The sequence below is a fragment of the Falco biarmicus genome, chromosome 4 (assembly GCF_023638135.1).
Source record: "Falco biarmicus isolate bFalBia1 chromosome 4, bFalBia1.pri, whole genome shotgun sequence".
Lineage (NCBI taxonomy): Eukaryota > Metazoa > Chordata > Aves > Falconiformes > Falconidae > Falco > Falco biarmicus.
The window spans coordinates 106,680,894-106,698,678 of record NC_079291.1 but is presented as its reverse complement, the minus strand read 5'-3'; the positions used below and the strand labels follow the sequence as shown (position 1 = coordinate 106,698,678).

General features: G+C 38.7%; 1 protein-coding gene across 8 annotated transcripts; it reads left to right on the top strand.

Moving 5' to 3' along the window:
- Positions 1-228: 228 nt before the first annotated feature.
- On the top strand, positions 229-17,667 carry NEK4 (NIMA related kinase 4). Of its 8 annotated transcripts, none has more exons than XM_056336183.1 (17): positions 234-447; positions 3,903-4,169; positions 5,190-5,387; positions 6,237-6,344; positions 7,012-7,166; positions 7,837-7,975; positions 8,802-9,227; positions 9,466-9,498; positions 9,673-9,726; positions 10,015-10,098; positions 10,942-11,082; positions 11,467-11,533; positions 11,924-12,030; positions 13,354-13,442; positions 14,097-14,302; positions 15,844-15,977; positions 16,694-17,667. In XM_056336183.1, exons 1-17 carry the CDS (start codon positions 355-357, stop codon positions 16,784-16,786), a joined length of 2,394 nt encoding a protein of 797 aa, XP_056192158.1. In that variant the 5' UTR covers positions 234-354; the 3' UTR covers positions 16,787-17,667. The 8 variants fall into 8 exon arrangements, 7 of the variants coding, with proteins under 7 accessions (XP_056192163.1, XP_056192158.1, XP_056192156.1 ...); XM_056336181.1 differs by having other exon boundaries at positions 9,955-10,098; XR_008821459.1 differs by lacking the exon at positions 14,097-14,302 and having other exon boundaries at positions 229-447; positions 9,955-10,098.
- Positions 17,668-17,785: the final 118 nt, after the last annotated feature.

The window sequence follows — 17,785 nt, the reverse complement described above, 5'->3', positions numbered from 1 at the left end:
GCTGGGCAGGGCGGTGGGCTGTGGTGGGGCGCTGTGACACGGCTGCCCGCGGGGCTGTCCCCGGCCTTCTCGGGGCTCAGCACACCGGTCTCCTCAGGCACCGGCTGTGAGGGGCGGCTTTTGTCTCCCAGGCCGTGACCAGAGGCAACGGCAGCCTCACACCTCCCTCAGGCTCCCGGCGCCCCCGCGACATGGCCGCCCCGCCCGTACCTCCAGCGGCCGCCGCAGCGCCGCCAAGCGCTGGCGCCCGCTCTGCTCGCCGCTCTGCTCGCCGCTCCGCCGCGCTCTATGGCAGCGGGGAGGGCCCCGGGGGCGCCGGCTGACGGGCACTGAGCGGGCCCGGACGGCGGGAGGATGCCCCTGGCTGCCTACTGCTTCCTCCGAGCCGTGGGGAAGGGCAGCTACGGGGAGGTGAGCCTGGTGCGGCACCAGCAGGACAGCAAGCAGGTAGCGAGGGGCTGGTCGTTAGGGCGCTCGGCTGCGGCCGCGGGTTGGTGTGAGGGGAGAACGGCCGGGGGTGCCGCCGGGGCCTGCGCTGAGGCCGGGGCCGGGGCCTGCGCGGGGTGCGCGACCTGTGGCCCGGCCTTGGCCTGTGTGTGGCCCTCACGGCAGCCCCGGGTACGAGCAGGGCGGTAGCCCGGTGTCGGGGTGCAGCCGTGGCCGTGACCTGGCGTTGGGGTGCGACTGCAGCCACGTCCCTGCCGAGGTATTCCTGGTGTCCCTTATCTATAAGACTTTTATTAACGTGTGGAGAAGATTTCGCGCCCGCCTCCCCCGCCCCCCATCCACACACACACACACACTTTTTAATCTCAGAAAAACCCCAAACAAACAACCCCCCGAAATCCTCACTTTTTTTTTTTCTTCATTTAAATAAAACTGCTTATTGGGTATTTTAAGACATTTAATGCTGTGTTTTGGGGAGGAAAGCCTAGGTTTGGTATTCCTTTGGGTGACAGGAAAATACAGCCTGCTTTTTTTAGCGTGAAGCAGAAGAGGTTGCCCTTGGTTTGTTACTGCTTGTGCAGCCTCTTCAAGCTGTGCGTGTGTGAAGATAAAAGTGATAGCAAGGATGGAAAAAGCAGCTGGTGTTGGCTTTTGCTGGCATCAGCTCTGCTGGGGGAAGACAGGTTTTGTGTTTGCTGCATCAGCTGTGGCAGAACTTGGCAAAATTTTGGTTATTGTCAGTATTTAAGTGTACGCATTTTTTTTTCTTTGCCTTTTTGTTGGAAATTTGAAATAACCTGTCTTATCTGGCCAAAGCAGATGTGTTTGATAGCAAATGCAAGAGGATAAAGAAATGGGGACGGAGAACATCCACAGACCAGTACTGCAGAAACCTTATGAGCCTTGTGCCCAGGATTTGACTGGAGCTGATGGGAGAAGTGTTTGTGCCCAGTGGTCATCAGAGGGTGCGTGCCTTCTGGATGAAGGCAGGGATGAGGCTGGAATCCGAAGTGAATCCCAGCAACCTGTGGGTTGGGTAGCAGCGATGGTAGCACTTGTTCCCTCCAGGCCAGTCACCACAGTGCATAGTCCAATGTCTGCAAAGAGTTGCTAATCTTGTTGTCCTAAAAGTCAACAGTGCATTGAGGTGACTTTCAACCGTATACAAGTCCTTGGATTTCACCTCTTTGTCATGCTGGCAAAAAACCGTGCTGTCATGCACGTTGGCAAAAGCCTTTTTTCCTTATCGTTGTTATTTTATCTTAAATATTTGATGCGTTTTGCCATGTCTCATCTTTTGCCAACTTTTATGAACTTCTGTAGCAGGGATTTTTTTGTGGTGGCTTACATAGTGCTATGTCTTCTTCAAAATAAATACTTTATTTAAGTATATTTGCTGTTAACAGAGTGCTGGGGTTTTTTTGTGGAGAAGGTCAAGTGGCTCCAAATTTTTAAAACAAACAAATAAAAGAAAATTCAATTAGTACACAATTCAGTATCAGATAAGGTGGAAGAGCATTGTAATAGACTTCACGGGAATCTTGCCAAGATAACGTGCTCATTAAACCAAATATAACCAATGCCATGTTTAAAGTTAGGCTATGTGTATGCTTTTTGCATTTTAGTAGTATATTGTCTAAAGATAGATGCTGATACAAAGCTAAAAGCTTTTGGTTTCCATGACCAAGGATACAGTTAATGATGACTTGTCACACAGAACACAGTAATTACAGCATTTCTATGTTATTTTAAACTTGAGTGATGCTGTACGCCATTAGTTTTGTTATATTCCTCTTGGGGGCTGTGTATTGTCACAGGTTTTAAGAATTGAAGAGCTTGTCTAATATATGACAGACCTCTGAAACACAAAATCAAAAGATGCTCTTGATTTCTGCATAATTGGTTGCCTTGGTATACAGGGTAGCAGTCTTCCTCAACACTAATTGAATGTGCTGAGCTAAAGTAATAGGGCCAACCTGGAAGTAGTCACCCTAAGCAATTGCCAAGGACACTGAAATTGAATAAATAAAATTTTTTTGAGATGTTTCAATGTAAAAGCTCTCCAGATAAGAATGTGGTCAGGTGTATACCAGGGTCTGATTGTTCTAGAGAAGGATGATGCCCTGAAAGTGATTACCACAAAACCTGTATCAGGAAGGGGGGCAGATCAGACCTAAATATTGGTGCTCTGTATGATGAACATGTACTATGGATTTTATTGTCTCATCTTGAGCTTCAATTATACTTCTTCTAGAGCCTGACATTTCGTAGAAGTAAGTTCAGTGTAATACATATTAGGGTAGTAAATAGCAGCTTTCGTGTGTAGTTTTAAAAAATTCATAACCCATCTTAAAACAGAGTAAAAGAAATTTAGAAATGAGCATAAGACCTTTTGGCTCTTTCAGTATGACCAGGAGTAGTTCATTTCTTCTTGAGTAAGTTTAAGCCTGTATATGCAGAAACTCCTAAATGCAACAGATAATCTGTTTTAAGGCAAGTTTTTTAAAAAGTAAATTGTGTCTGCTCTCAGGTGTTTGTGAAAGTATTTTCTCAATGTACCCCTAACTGTACCAGCCCTCCAAGTGCATCACTTGCTACCTTTCTTTTCTTGATAGAAGCTTTTTTCCTGTTCTCCCATGCTTCACTGTTTTGTAGAGTTGTTGTACATACCAATTAATCCCAAGTCAGTTCTGTCTTGGGGGTCTCCTGCCAGGTACAAGTTTTGTAAGAAAAGAGTGAACAGACCTGAAGAGTTCAGCAGCGTTATTTTGTGCATTCAGCAATTCAGCTGGGTATTTCTTGTGAATATGACAATGGGGAATTTGTAATCTAAGCCTTGAAACTGAGGTTTTTAGTAATTCTTTTGATCTTGGAATGTGTGATCTATGTTTGGCGGAGCTGTGAGATGCTAGTTCTTGAGTTTCTCTCTCTTTTCCTTAAAATAAAATGAAAGGGGTTAGGTTTGGTTTCCTAGCAGAGTAGGACAAATTAAGTCTAGCCAGGTGACTTTTGTCCTAGACATCCACTGCCATTATTTGCATATGACTGCATACTTTCCTTAATGTTATATTTTTAAAGTTGCTATTGAAATGGCCTGTTTTGAGAGTAACTGTGATGCATGAACAGGTATTTCAGGCTTAGGAGGCAAATGACACACACGGAGAAAGAGAGCTGGGGAAAAAAAGATAAATGCGAACATTAGTCAAAAGAAAGCAAAACACCACAAAATTCCTGTGCAGTTTTATTCAGGGAGATGAACAGAATAGCCACGCTTTCTCCTTTTTCACGGTGTAATGGTAGAAATGACGTATAACTGCTAGACAAATTGCAGTCTCCATATAGAAAAATGTGTGGAGATTTCAAATACTGTATTTCCTTTAGATTTGGGGAATTCCCTAGGGCTTCTGTATAATTATTTTAATCTCTTATGTTATACCTTGCCTTTTCTTTTACAGTATGTCATCAAAAAGTTAAACCTTAAAAATGCATCTGTCCGAGAGAGGAAAGCAGCAGAACAAGAGGCACAGTTGTTATCCCAGTTGAAACACCCAAACATAGTCACCTACAGAGAGTCCTGGCAGGGGGAAGATGGCCTATTATATATTGTTATGGGCTTCTGCGAGGGAGGAGATCTGTATCACAAACTTAAAGAGCAGAAGGGCAAGCTTTTGCCTGAGAGTCAGGTGGTGGAGTGGTTTGTCCAGATTGCTATGGCACTACAGGTAAAATAACTTACAGCTTTGTCACCTTCGGATACAAATTTGATTTGGCTCTTTCTGCATTGAAAAATCCCACCGTTAGGCTGCAGTCTGAATTCCAGTTTGGCATGGTTAGCATCTAACTACAATGGTTATTAGTACATTAAAAATGTTCACAGGTCATTGCAGTCAAATTAACTATTTTAGTTAAGAAATTGCTGTGACATTTTATGTCTACACTTTTGTATCACAGAGGTAAACAGTGGTAACCTCCAGGATGTTTGTAATGCTAGTTTGAAATGCTTCTTTGGTTTGAAATTTTAGATTAAATGTACAAAATGTAGTATAAAAAAAACCCCAGTCATTTCAGAAGCATTTTGTATTCTGTGGTTTTGCTGTGTTTTTTAATGGTAAGCTTTGACTACTAATTAATAATTTCTATTAAATCTTATCTCACTCTGTTAAAATTTAGTAATTGGAGGCGATCAGACTTTAAAGGCAATTGTTACTGTAATAAAGGCCAGATATATAAAAGTTAACACTAAGAAATAAGAAATTGGACAGAAAATTCTATCTTTAACGTTGCCTGTTGTGATCAGACGTATGCAAGTCTACAGTACTGCCCGTTGGTTTTATTAAAAGACTAATTTTTTTCCCTGCTTACACAAAGCTTACATTGTATTTTCTACCGAAATTTTATGCTTAAGACTAAGAAATGATTGTCAAGAAATGGAGGCACTGAAAGTGAGTTGAGGTCTTGTCTTTACGTTTGTATTTCCTCTCTTCTGCTGGCTTGTTAGAGCCACACAGGGAGATTTTGCTAAAGCGGTGCCAAGTTTTGGGGCCGTGCCTGTATAAGTCATTCCTAATATTAATTCACAGATACTGTTTTTAGATGGGTGCTCCTAACTTTGATAATGATGCATATGTCTTTTCTGTATTTGCATTTTCCCTCTTTGACTTGTGTAACGTGATTTTACTTTTCAGTGCAGAAGAACCAATTAGGAGTTACTTAACTCTATTTGTATGTTTTTTTCCCCCCAGTATTTACATGAAAAGCACATTCTGCACAGAGATCTTAAAACTCAAAATGTTTTTCTGACACGAACAAATATAATCAAAGTGGGTGATCTGGGAATAGCCAGAGTGTTGGAAAACCAGTGTGACATGGCCAGCACTCTCATAGGCACACCATACTACATGAGCCCCGAACTCTTCTCTAACAAACCCTACAACTACAAGGTAGAGTATGTTAATGCAAATGTTTCCATTTCATTAGGCACCTTGCTTTGTCTGAGAGCTTTACAATCTTATCTATTGTTTTTAAGTTCTTACTGCTTCCAACACTCTTTAACGTCCCCAAAGACCAAAAAAAAAAACCGGGAGAGATTGGCAGGAACCTTTATTTCTGGAATTGTGTTTGCTTCAATAAGTGGGAATTCATAGCACATGATGAGTTAGCACAGCCAAGGTGTTCAGCACGTTGCCTGCCTGTACCTATCACAGCAGGCCAATATAAACAAAAATACCAGTCTATGTTAGATAGCTACATTTTCTAAATTTATTATATAACAGAAAGAAGCTTTATTCTTAGAAGTTTGTATTAGACGTAACAGCAGCATTAAACAAAAAGAAATTTTAAGTAGAGAAGTAAGCAGTGTTGCTGTGAATTTTAAATGCAACAAAATAAAGCAAATGTGCTCTTGTATACTTGTTCAGCTCTTGCTGCAAGCCACATACACCATGAGTGTCTGCAATGAGCAAGAGCTGAGGGGAAGCTGTTCTTCCAATGAAAAATCAAAATATTTTCATTTGCCAGTTAGAATCAATATTGTACTTAAAAAAAAACAAAACAAAACAAACCCGCTCCAAACAGCAGCTTTCTTCACTTTTCAGAGAAATCTGGTGATATTTGGAAGAAAATAATTGTTGATCAAAAGTAAAAGAGTAAGACTGAAGCCAAAAGTTTGCAATGGAGTTTAATAGTTCATTGTCATTAAAGGCCTCTTTGAAAGCATGTGACTAAGTCTGAAGATAAACTACAATTAACAAAAAAGTTCCCCAAACTTTTTTTTTTTCCCCTTTTTTCAGTCTGATGTTTGGGCATTAGGCTGCTGCGTTTATGAAATGGCTACACTGAAACATGCCTTTAACGCTAAAGACATGAACTCTTTGGTTTATCGAATTATTGAAGGAAAGGTAAAAACTTATAAACTATTTTTTATCTGTGCTTGGATTTTCTGTATATAACTTGAAGGTTATATTATTATCATCAAAATATTGCATGGAGTTAAAAATATTTTGCATGTTACATGCATCATCATGCATGTTGTAAGACTTCATGGTGGTATACAATGCAGTATCAGACACAGGGAGTTACGATTTGTAGGTACTGATAGAGTTCCTTGTTACCCTTTTGTGTAACTAGTGTATTGATTAATTTTCAAAGTTCTGAGGTGGCTTACTTTCTTAATTTTATTCTGATTTAAATATTGTGCAAAAAAATAAATCACTATTCATGTGATGCCATTTTCCTGTTAGGTATGACTAGCTTATTTAAGTATCTGTCTGTCTTTGGCATATAATGAAGTTAATATGAATTTATTTTGTATAATTTTTTAAGCCTATTCATGGAACTTTAACTGCTGATATTAAAAAATTATGAACATTTCTTAGAGAAAACACTTAGGAATTCTGTATTCTGTTTCATGTTAAGCACTTGAGTAGCTTTCAGCAAATAAACAACGGGACTATTGTTTATGCAAAGTATGTAGCTGAATATAACTGTCATACATAAATAATCTAGCAGTAGCCCCTAATGACAAATATATTAAATAATATCAGACTATTCCCTTCCCTTTTACAGTTGCCACCCATGCCAAAGGATTACAGCCCACAGTTGGTAGAAATAATACGAACTATGCTCAGTAAAAAACCTGAGGAAAGACCTAGTGTGAAAAGCATACTACGACAGCCGTATATCAAGCACCAAATTTCTTTGTTTTTGGAAGCCACAAAGGCGTAAGATACTTCCATTTGAGTGATTCTGTGCAAAATACTCACGTTATTGTGGTCTTTGTTTTACAATTTTTCCTAATTTTTGTAGCAGGATAAAATAAGTTCTATTATTTGCAGTTACAAGGCATATGAACATAAGCGTTTCTTTAGATTCTTGGAGAAACAGGAGGGAGTTAGAATGGAAACTAAGTTTTTTTTCTGAAAATGCAGAATAAAACTGTGCAATGTTTAGAACTGCACATCTTATTCAGAGAGTTTTAAAAAAAGTACCACCAATATCTTCAAGGAAATGATAGAAAATGTACATCTTTCTATATGGTTCTTTGAGGACATTTATCAGCTGAGAGGTGTAATGCCAAGTTCCTTTTAATATTCACTGATGTAATTATTTCTCTTTGTCAGGTTTAGTCAAGTCTTTTACTACTTCTGGATAGCACTGATATTAGTGCTATGCAGAACAAGTATACATTGCAGGCAGAGTCTGAATGGTGTTTTTTCAGCTCCTTTTACAGAAATGAAAATAGGTATGTAGTGTACAGTCTGTTGAACATGCCCAGTATTTTTATGTAAGCTGTTTAGTGGAGTGGATTTTGTTTAAATTAGTATAATCTAACAAAATGTCTTAAGGTTTTATTGATGGTGATTGAATGAGCAACTTTTCTTTTCTTTACAGGAAGGCATCCAGAAGTCATAAGAAAACAGTGAATTCCAAGCCAAAAGATCCTTGTTCTGTGGTCTCAGTAAAGAATGAATCTCATAGCAGGAATGTTACACACCAGAATCACTCCTTTGAGCAAGCCAGGAAATACAAAGTTGAGAGATACAGATTTTTTTTTCTTTTAAAAAAACGAAACAAAACCCACTTGCTTTTCCTAGAGAAAAAACTCAGTTTTATAAGAAGTGCCTTGAGTGTTCATGAGAACATAGATCTGATTCTTAGCAATGTGTAAAATTCATATTAAAGAAGGAATTGTGTTTAGACAAGCGTGGAAGTAAATAAACAGCTGTGGATCAGTGAAACTAATGGCAATGTCTGAACTATAAGGTGTTAACATCCAGTTTTTCATCTGTGGGTCACTGTGAATTACTAATGGAGTATTTGAGGTCAAACATTTGATGACAAATGGTAATAATTTTTAAATATGTGCTTTTGACTGGAAAAATTTGATTATAGTTGCAACCAAAAATTCTTTATTGTTGGAATTCTTTCCAGTGCTTAGAAAAAGTCTTTTGTAATGGTTAATTTTGTACATGTTTTTTATTTTCTGTGATGAGTCTGCTATATCTGCCTTTCAGTGCTGAAATACCAAATGTATATGGTGTAGTACATCTTAAAAACTGTTGGTACTTGTTGGCTTCTCCCTTACGGAAGAGCCAAGGGAGTACAACTTTTCTTTTATGGTCTAGGTGTACTGCATGTGTATAAACCAATGCCTGAAAATAGGTCCTGTGCAAATACGGTTTGTATCTCTTTAAAAATGTGGGCTGGGCTTTTTTGAGGCTCTCAGTCTGTTATTTATCATAATTTCATTGCAGTTTATGAACTCTGGTATGTTAATGATTTTTGTTAGATTGTTCTTTCATATTTGTGTCATACTCAAAAGGTAATTAGTTTTTTTGTTTTCCTTTTAACTCTAGAATGAAGAAGATTGCATCATCAAATACAAAGCCACCAAATTATGTCCTTCAGAGAAACCAGCTGTTGAGCTGGAAAGAAAACTGAGCAATAATGATTTGAACAACCTGGGAGACTCCTTGGCTACAGTTAGTGAAGTCAATATTGATATCTTACCATCTGAAAGGATAAAGTATGGAATTGAGAAGTGTGACAGCGAGTATATTCCAGAGAATAATAAAGCAAAGAATTTAAATATTCCAGGGAACTCTAAAATAACATCTGGTGGGCCAGTGATTAAGGAAGATGAACTACAGCAAAGAGCAAAGCAAGCTTTTAAAGCTGAAAATACTGAGTCTAAGCAGTCTTCTGTTGATGCTATAGAAGAAGATGGTGACACTTTGAAACTCCTGCAGCCTGTATCAAAAGACCAAAAGCAAACTGACCTGGTAATGCATTTATGCCTAGTTGAAGTAGACACTGAAATAGGTTTAACTAATGGCCAGCTCTTAAAATTTAGAGAGCTGCTGCACACGTTTTTCTGTCAAAGTGAGATGCTGCTGATGCAATTATTGAGATGATGAGATACTAGTGAGTGGTTAGGAGTCTTGGCTTCAGATTTGCAAAGGAAACATGGTGCAGTAGTTCTAGGCTTGCATGTACACGATGGATATTCTGTTTTTACAGGGAACGACAGTTTTCCAGCTGCAAAGAGAGATGGTAAGAATAGTTTTGTAACGTCCTTGTTCTATGTTCTAAATAGGCCTGGCTAATCTTGAGTTGGACCTGATTTGGATGGGGAGCTAATAAGTGGTGATTGTCTTCTCATTGTATTTTGGTCTATAATGACATTTTCTACCCACTTTTCTAATGAGAAATCATTATCTGTTGTAGAGCTTGGATTCTACTGAAAAGCTGCTAGCACCGTCTGTTCCTGTTGTGATTCAGGTAAGGGTCCTTCTTCGATGGTTTAGTAGCTTAAAAATTCTGGTACTTCAGGTAGTTATTCTGACTGTATCGAGTAAGACTTTATTGTGGTTCTAGCTGTGATGTGTTAAGGTGGATGCAGTCCAAATAGTAAAGTGGACTGTATGGCTTTATTTTTTCTGAAAAGTGTGTAAGTGTAAATATGGAAATGGCATGTCTATATTTTTTAAAAATACTTTTACTTATTAGGATAGCATCTGTGATGGAGCTTCGCGTGATGCTCAGGAAAAAATTGCCTCTCACTTGCAGCCTCATAGTTCTGTCAGTGAACCCTCTCTGTCACGGCAGCGACGGCAGAAGAGAAGAGAGCTGGCTGAAGTCTGTTCAGAGGAGGTGCAGATACTAAAAACCAAATTTCCTTTTTCTTAAGATGCCTGCATTTTTTTGCTCTTTGAAAATAGGACCTATTTTTTTAAAAAGGGTCAGGTTTTTAATGCTGTTCTTGTTTCACGTGGATCTGTATAACTTCATTGGTAACAAAATGCAGAACATGCAAGATGTCTGTGTAAATTAGAAGCTGTCTGTGTAAATCTTTGAAAATCTCAATAACCCTCACAAGTGTGAGGTGGGCGTGCCAGGCGGATGCGAGGAAACACAGTAAACTGTGGGCTTTGCCGTGCTACAATCTTTCCTGGCAGTTTCCATCAGGACTTCTCACTCTTTGTGACTACAAAATATATAGCAGTACCTTTCCTGACCGTTGTGGATAAGGCTGCTTGTAGTGGGTAGCAGATTCCTTGTACTTCAGAACAGACATGTGTAATGGCTGCCCTGAGCTTATGAGTGCAGACTCTAGGAAGAAAATCTTGGCATGCATGTGAGACAGGGCTCCTGTCACTGAGCAGAGAGCTTTCTCTGGGGAAAGGCACTTGGCTGTATGAGGATAGAGAAGGGGGAGACTGGTGATTGATAGCCTGTTTTTTCGCTCAGGGTTTTGTATTTGAGGGTTGCAAAGGCATTGGCTGAAAAAATAGTGGACAAGATGTAGGGACAGAGAGAAGGGAAGTGGATGGAAGCTGAGTTGTTGGAGAGGGAGGGGTGAAGTTGAGAGGTGTAAAGAGGTTACAGTAGGATCCAAAACCTCTGGCATCCAGTCTTACCATGCAAGAATGTCTTCTAGATTACAGAGTGCTTCAAATAAAAATGGTACAAATTCTTGCTCCCTTCTCTTTCAAGTTCAGAACAGTTGCTCCTCGACCTTTACCTTTTCCTTCTGATATGAAGGCAGAGACAGCACAGAGGTGTGCAGAGCAGCGTGGTGCTGAAACCTCTGCATCTGTAAATAACGCCCAAACCAGTCAAGGTGCCATTGCAAAGGTTAGTGCTGAATACTGTGTCAGCTTATTTTTGTCAGTCTTTCCTTCTGAGCAGTCTGTTCTCTGAGTGTATGCACAGTGAGTAAAGAAATGTATAATAGCTTCCTACCTGATAGAAGTCCTGTGAAGCACCTGGTCAGTGGGATGAGAAGATGCCTTGCTGAATCATGGAGGTCAGAAGCTCCTTCTCTAGAGTCCGTATTAGTCTCATTGATCAAGACCATTTTGTAATAAGTAATTAAACATTTGTCAGATGATCAGAAGGTCTACTCTAATAGCTCTCCTTTCCATGTCAGTTGAAAAGGATTTTTTGCTTTTTAGGTGATTAGATAACAAAAGTCATTATGATGATTGCTAATTAAAACCAAATTAACTTCTTTTGAAGGAGCGGCCTTTGTCAGCAAGAGAACGAAGGAGGCTAAAACAGTCTCGGGAGGAAATGTTTCCCTCTGGTAATTTTTATGTTTGCATCCTGACATTTTAGGTGTAAGTAGGCTAATAGCTTCTTTGTGAAGAAATTATAACTTGTCAGTTCTTTACTACCATCTTCAAAAAGATGCAGTAAGGGTCTAGTTATGTGTTAAATAAAAATTTCTGTTAATGTGTCTGTATTTTTAAGCTTTTTGGTTATGTTCAATTATGTTTAGGGGTGACAACTTGTCTTTGAAACATACATGAAGCACAGAATAGACACCTTTCACATAGAAGCCTCAGTGTTTTCTCTTAGCAGAATACCTACCTGCCTGTCTTCTGCCAGGTGATAGACTTCTTGCAGGAGCGTGAAACTAATTCAAACTACATACAGCTAAGTTGTAAATATTGTAAAAATGTCATCCCTCCAGTGATTCCAGCAAGACGAACGTCAAATAGTGCAGTAGTTGAAGCAAAATCACATATGGAAAATCATGTTAAAGTTGCTCAGTCCTCATCAGATCCCAGTATTTCTCAGGTAAACTGGGGTCATCTACTTTTGAAATATTTAAATGCAGGCACAATTTTGGAAGAAAGTGATATTTTTAAAAAGGAAAAAAAAAAATTATGTGTGAAAGAAACTCTCGGTCAGTGAGAGTGCACAGTTTGCTGTAAATACTGCTTTCAAGTCCTGGGGTAGAGTACGGTTCTCTAATGCACTTTTTTGTTTGGCTAGATCAGCCTTTCCAGGCTCACTGTGCATTTTCACTCCACTTGTCAGAGATGAAAACTGGGGATCTTTTACTGATTGTTAGGGGCTCTCTAAATTGCAGTGTTTATTTTATTCTGGAAGGAAAAAAATATCTGGAACTGTGCTTTAGTTACAGCTCAATAGTCTGCTTTAAATTTCTGTAACAGCACACTGCCTTTAGCCTGGTACATCTAATTTTGCTCTGATAGTGGTGTTTGAACATTTTTATATTTTTTATCTGTAGTCAGGTGTATACATTTATGTACTGGCAATCAGGAAGTGATGAAAAGTGGATACTTTCTGTTAACATTCTGTTCTTTGTCTAATTAGAAAGTCTTTTTTAATGTCTCAAGCGTATGTTTGACAATCTCCTACAACATCAGGGGAATGTTATTAATAAATGCAGAAGAGTAACAGTGAAGAAATTCTAGACTGAAATTCAAAGCAAGCGCTCTTTTTGAAAAAAAAAAAAAAGAAAATACAGTGTTTTGCATGTTTTATCTATGTGTGTATGCTTGTAACTGATACCTAAATGCAAAACTTCATATGCATCCACAAACTGGGATTACACAAGGTTCATAACGCACTAGTTGTATACTCATATGCTAGTGGAGTTTCTGCATGCTGTGCTATGCACTGAACGTAAGACTGTAGACCCACAAGGGATTGAAACCCCTGTATGTTTTATGGAATGCTGGGAACTTACTGAACTGATATAAATTTATTGAAAAATTATTTTTAAGTGTGTATTAAAGACCAATAGACAGGCTAAAGGTAATTACTTTATAGTATAGTTGGCAAAGAACTGACACAGGTGCATGATTTAATTGTTTTTAATAGAGGCACTTGGTGAAGCATTTATAGTGGTTAAACTGCATGACTGAGATGTAATGCTAGTCACAAAAGCATTTCATAAAGTGCGTTGATGATGTCCTGTGTATTAGCTTCTTTTTAAAACCAGAGGTTACACCTTTTAAGTATTACCAAGCTGAGTCTGTAAACGTATGCTTGTTGAAAGCATTTCTTCCATGTAAGAACAGTAATTCATGCCATATTGATAAATCACTTTTGGCTATTAGGATTTTTGTAATTTATTCCCTCTTCACATAGAGAACGAGAGAAACCCATTGCCTGTCTGATGATGAGTTAAGCTCTTCCACAAGCTCCACAGATAAGTCTGATGGTGATTCCAAGGAGAGGTAAGTATTTTGTTCACTACTGTGCAAGAGTTTTCACTGCTATATTGGACCTTGACTTGCAGTGGGGAAAAAATGGCAGGAATTACTTTCATACTTTATCTCCTCATAGTGAGTGATTGAAGGAGTATGTGATGCATAAAGAAAACTAAAACCATGTGACTGTTGTCTCTGTAACTATAAACTGCCCATGCTGAACTTCCTGGGACATGATTGTGTACCTCTATTTTTTGTCAGCTGTAGCTTCGCAGGAAACCAGTCTTCCAGCATCAAAGGATGCTCTCAGGATGCATTAAAAGTCTGAGTTAAAAGGTGCCAATATGCTTCCTTTCCACTGTGAATGAGGCTGAATTTATGTCTGATTTTGTCAGTGCAAGCAACTTTTCAAAAAAATACTATTTGTGGCATTACTACAGGTGCAGCTACACAGGTGGCAGTAGCTGATAGGATTGTGACTTTTTGCTGGGTGAATGGCCTCTGAGCCCTGGTTAGATGAAATACTGTTAATGTTGCTATTGATAAAAATGCACAATGAGAAGTAATTTGCGTGGAATATTTAGCAGGACCCCACTAAACTTACTGTAAGTCCTCTTGAGTGCAACGTGGGAGTTGCATCGTGAATGGTGACTGAATTATGTCTTACTTCTCCTCTACTAGAAAAAGCACTATGAATGAAATGAATGATTTGGTGCAGCTAATGACATGGACACTGAAAATGGACTCTAAGGAGAACTCTGAATACTGTGTAACCTCAACTCCAGCCCCAGAGTTTAAACTTCATAGAAAATACCGAGACACTTTGATTTTACATGGAAAATCACCTGAAGAATCAGAGGAATTAAAATTTGAAGAGATCTCTTCAGGTCTGTTGCTCTGTTACTGCTTTAAATGAATGGTTGTCAACTGCTAATAAACAAAACCTGCTAGTGGGCAACAGAAGGCAGTCTACTCTTACAAAAAATTCTTCGCAAGTTTCAACAATGCTTACAGAAGTAAACATCTTTTGAAATAATTTTGTGTGTGAAACTGATCTAGTGGTTTACTTGCCAATGAAAGCAACATGTGATCGATCTTTCTAATTTTTAATGAAGAGAGAAATCTGGTCTGCAATATGATTCCCCCCTTCCCCTGTGTGACTTAGACTTAGAAGCTTCCAAAATGAACAGTTGAAGTATTTTGAAATAAGATTTTTAAGGCATTCAAGCGATTTGATAGCTGTAAAGCTTTGTGAATTATGGATAAAGCTGAAATCGTATACGAAGTATTAAACACAGTGGAGGTTTGCACAAATATAGTAGCTCATCCTCATTGCAGAATTTGGGCAAGCTTATTTTTCCTACAGATACAAGTTGCAAGAACTGAGTATCTTTTCATATTTGAGGTCTGGTTTAGACCTTAAGTTATGTATACGTATTCCAAAAAAGCAAGAAAAAAATTTATTTGCTGTGATTGCACTTACTATGCAACAAGAACAAGTGAAATAGCTGAGGGGTATGTTTTTGAAGTCTCAGACCTTCTTGAGTTTGTTTTAAATGATAAGGATTCTACTTGTAACTAGTCTGGTGATGGGCAAAGCAATGGGAGAACACTGGATTTCACACTGTTAAGCTGATTCCACATAGCTGAAGTAAAATACATTGAAAGAGTTTGTCTCTAAACAGGTATGGCAGAATGGTAAAGGTACAAATTTCAGTGGTGGTGGTGGGTTTTTTTGGCTGTCAGTTTTTCTCTCAAGTATTCTATAGAGAGATCCTCCAGCTATTTACTTAATATCATTTGGGATGACAGGGCTACTCATTTCTAAGCTGAAATTTAATGAGAACAGATACTTTATTTTCAGAAGGTGATCCATCCAATGAAAGAAGTGTTGGGTGTTGCAATGATTAAAAGAGCAAGCTAGTGTTTTCAGTTCATTCCTAATGGAGGCCTTGTTGGCAGCTTCAGCTGAGGAGCAAAAGATTCAAAGACTGTTGAGACAAACAGGCAGATGGCAGAAATGTTGCCATTGGTGTTTTACAGTGATTAAACTTTCTTATATTTGCTCTAAGTACAAGTGATTGCATTATTAAAATATTTGGTGTAGTACTAGAGAATAGTACCTTTCATTGAAATAGTATTTCCAATATAATATATGGGAACCACCTGAAACGAAGTTACAGGGATGTAATTGTGCAAACTGTCTGCATTGACTTCGTACCGTCCAGTGTTAGCACGCGAGTGCTTCTGTTTCAGCATGTCTGTTGGTAGTTTTAGCTAGCCAGTTCAGATAAACTTATTTCATGCAAATGGTCCGTTGGAATTCTGTGATAATATTTGTCATCCCATATTCTTCTGTATAGAGTATGAAAATAGACTGTACTGAAAGTAATTACTGCATTTATTTTTTTTAATTATTTTTTAATAGATATGTTATCAGTTCCTGACAAGATCAGGAGAATGGTTGAAGTCCTGAGGTCTGATGTGGTGCAAGGATTGGGAGTGAAACTTCTTGAGAAGGCATACAGCATCATGGAAGAAGATGATGAGGCGAAGAGAGAGGTGAATGTCTTTCATAATAAAATTGTTTAATTTCTTTATAAACCTAGATAAATGAGCAGGGTCCTTACTCCCCCCTGCTTTTTAGGTACTGATTCAGTAGTGCAAACTACTATTCAAAAAGTGTTCATCTAGTCATTGGCAAGCAAGGGCCCAAGTGTATTATCATTTTTAATGATGAAAAGTGTGATTCTGAATGTAGACTATGTTCAACCACAAATTCTTCAGAAAGCATAGGAGAGCTTTAGAATTATACCATGGTCCCCAAGTTTGTGGAAAATGCAAGGGATGTGAGTAATTTTACTCTGTGATGTTTCTTCAATAGGAATTTCTTTTCACCTGTAATTTTTTGCCTTCACATTACTTGCCTCATGCCCCTTATGTCCAAAGTGAGGAACAGTTTAATATCTGTTCCCAATAGAGGTGAGTAGGCAGTACTTCCAGCTCATTTGATTCAAAACTTGGTTACAAATGAAATACTGCAGACAAATTTAACCCGTGAAGATAGGATTTACATTTTAAATTGTCAGGTGGATTTGGAACTTTCTTGCCTTCAGACAACAGACTCCTCCATTTTTCTTCCCTCCCATCTATGTTGTCAAACTCCATATGCTGCTTTTCAGTGGAGTGCTTTGGTGGTGGTTTTCTGTTAATATTTTGGTAGTTCCTACTTTTTTTCAATGACTACATTTTGTGACTTTTTTTTTTTGCTCTAATAGCTGCAGTTGCGGGAGCAGATGGGAGACAAGTATGCAAGTTACAGTGCGAAGGCACGGCATCTGAAATTTCTTGAAGAAAATGTGAAGCTCTGAACAGAACCTTTTTCTTAAATAAAAGGACTTTAAGCTCATTTGATAGACTGGACCAGCTTATGAAGCATGTTTATCCATTGACCTCCTTTGCTGGAATAAGAAGGTGAACTTGCAAAAAAGTTATAGTTTGTAGTAGTATTTTTCATATTAGAATGTGAACCAGGCTATCACTTTCTCAGAATGGAAACTTTAGTTTTTATTCTCTTAATGAAACTTTTAAGGAGTTGCTTTTTATAGATGCAATGAGGGATGGATACCAAGTTTTGCATACCAAGGAGCATAATAAAAAACTGATTTGAATTTGTCATAGCAAAAGGGTTTTGGAATGGTCGCATACTAAAAGAAATCTATGCCGAGGTTATGGTGTGATGGGCTATAAGCTGTTACATCAAATAGTTGTGAAAATTTAGAAGGGAGAAACAATTACTAATTCTTGTACCACCAAAAGCCCACCAAGTTCTGAAGATTGCCAAGTTAAAGGGCTAAAGGGGGTGGCTGCACTGCTTTTAACTACAGCTTTTGCTTTTGTGTTTCACTGCTAATGCAGTCACCAAGGTGGTGGAAAGTATTTGGTAAAACTGGATAAAATAAGTCTGTAAATGTTTGAAAGGAACAAAGCCATGGTTACCATGGTCCCAGCTGGAGAAATCCCTTTGCCTTACAAATACTAATTCCTTTTAGGAATACAAGTGCCCAAGACCAGGGTCGCTTAAAGAAATAGGCCTCTTAGCTTTTCTCTTTATGCGTCTAGATTGTGTTGCTACACATGCCCAGGCATTGCTATGTACCATCACTATAGAAAAAAACACATGTTCTTTTTCAAGGATAAAGAAATCAAAGGGAATTTGATTTGTAAAATAAAATTTTAAATGCTCAACCCATCTATGCCCTGCCTCTCGCTTAAATATTGTAACCTCCAGCACCTATGATGGAGACCAACATGACAGTAGTGAAGAAGTGCAATACTCATGGATCCTGCTGCCTTTCACATACTCGATG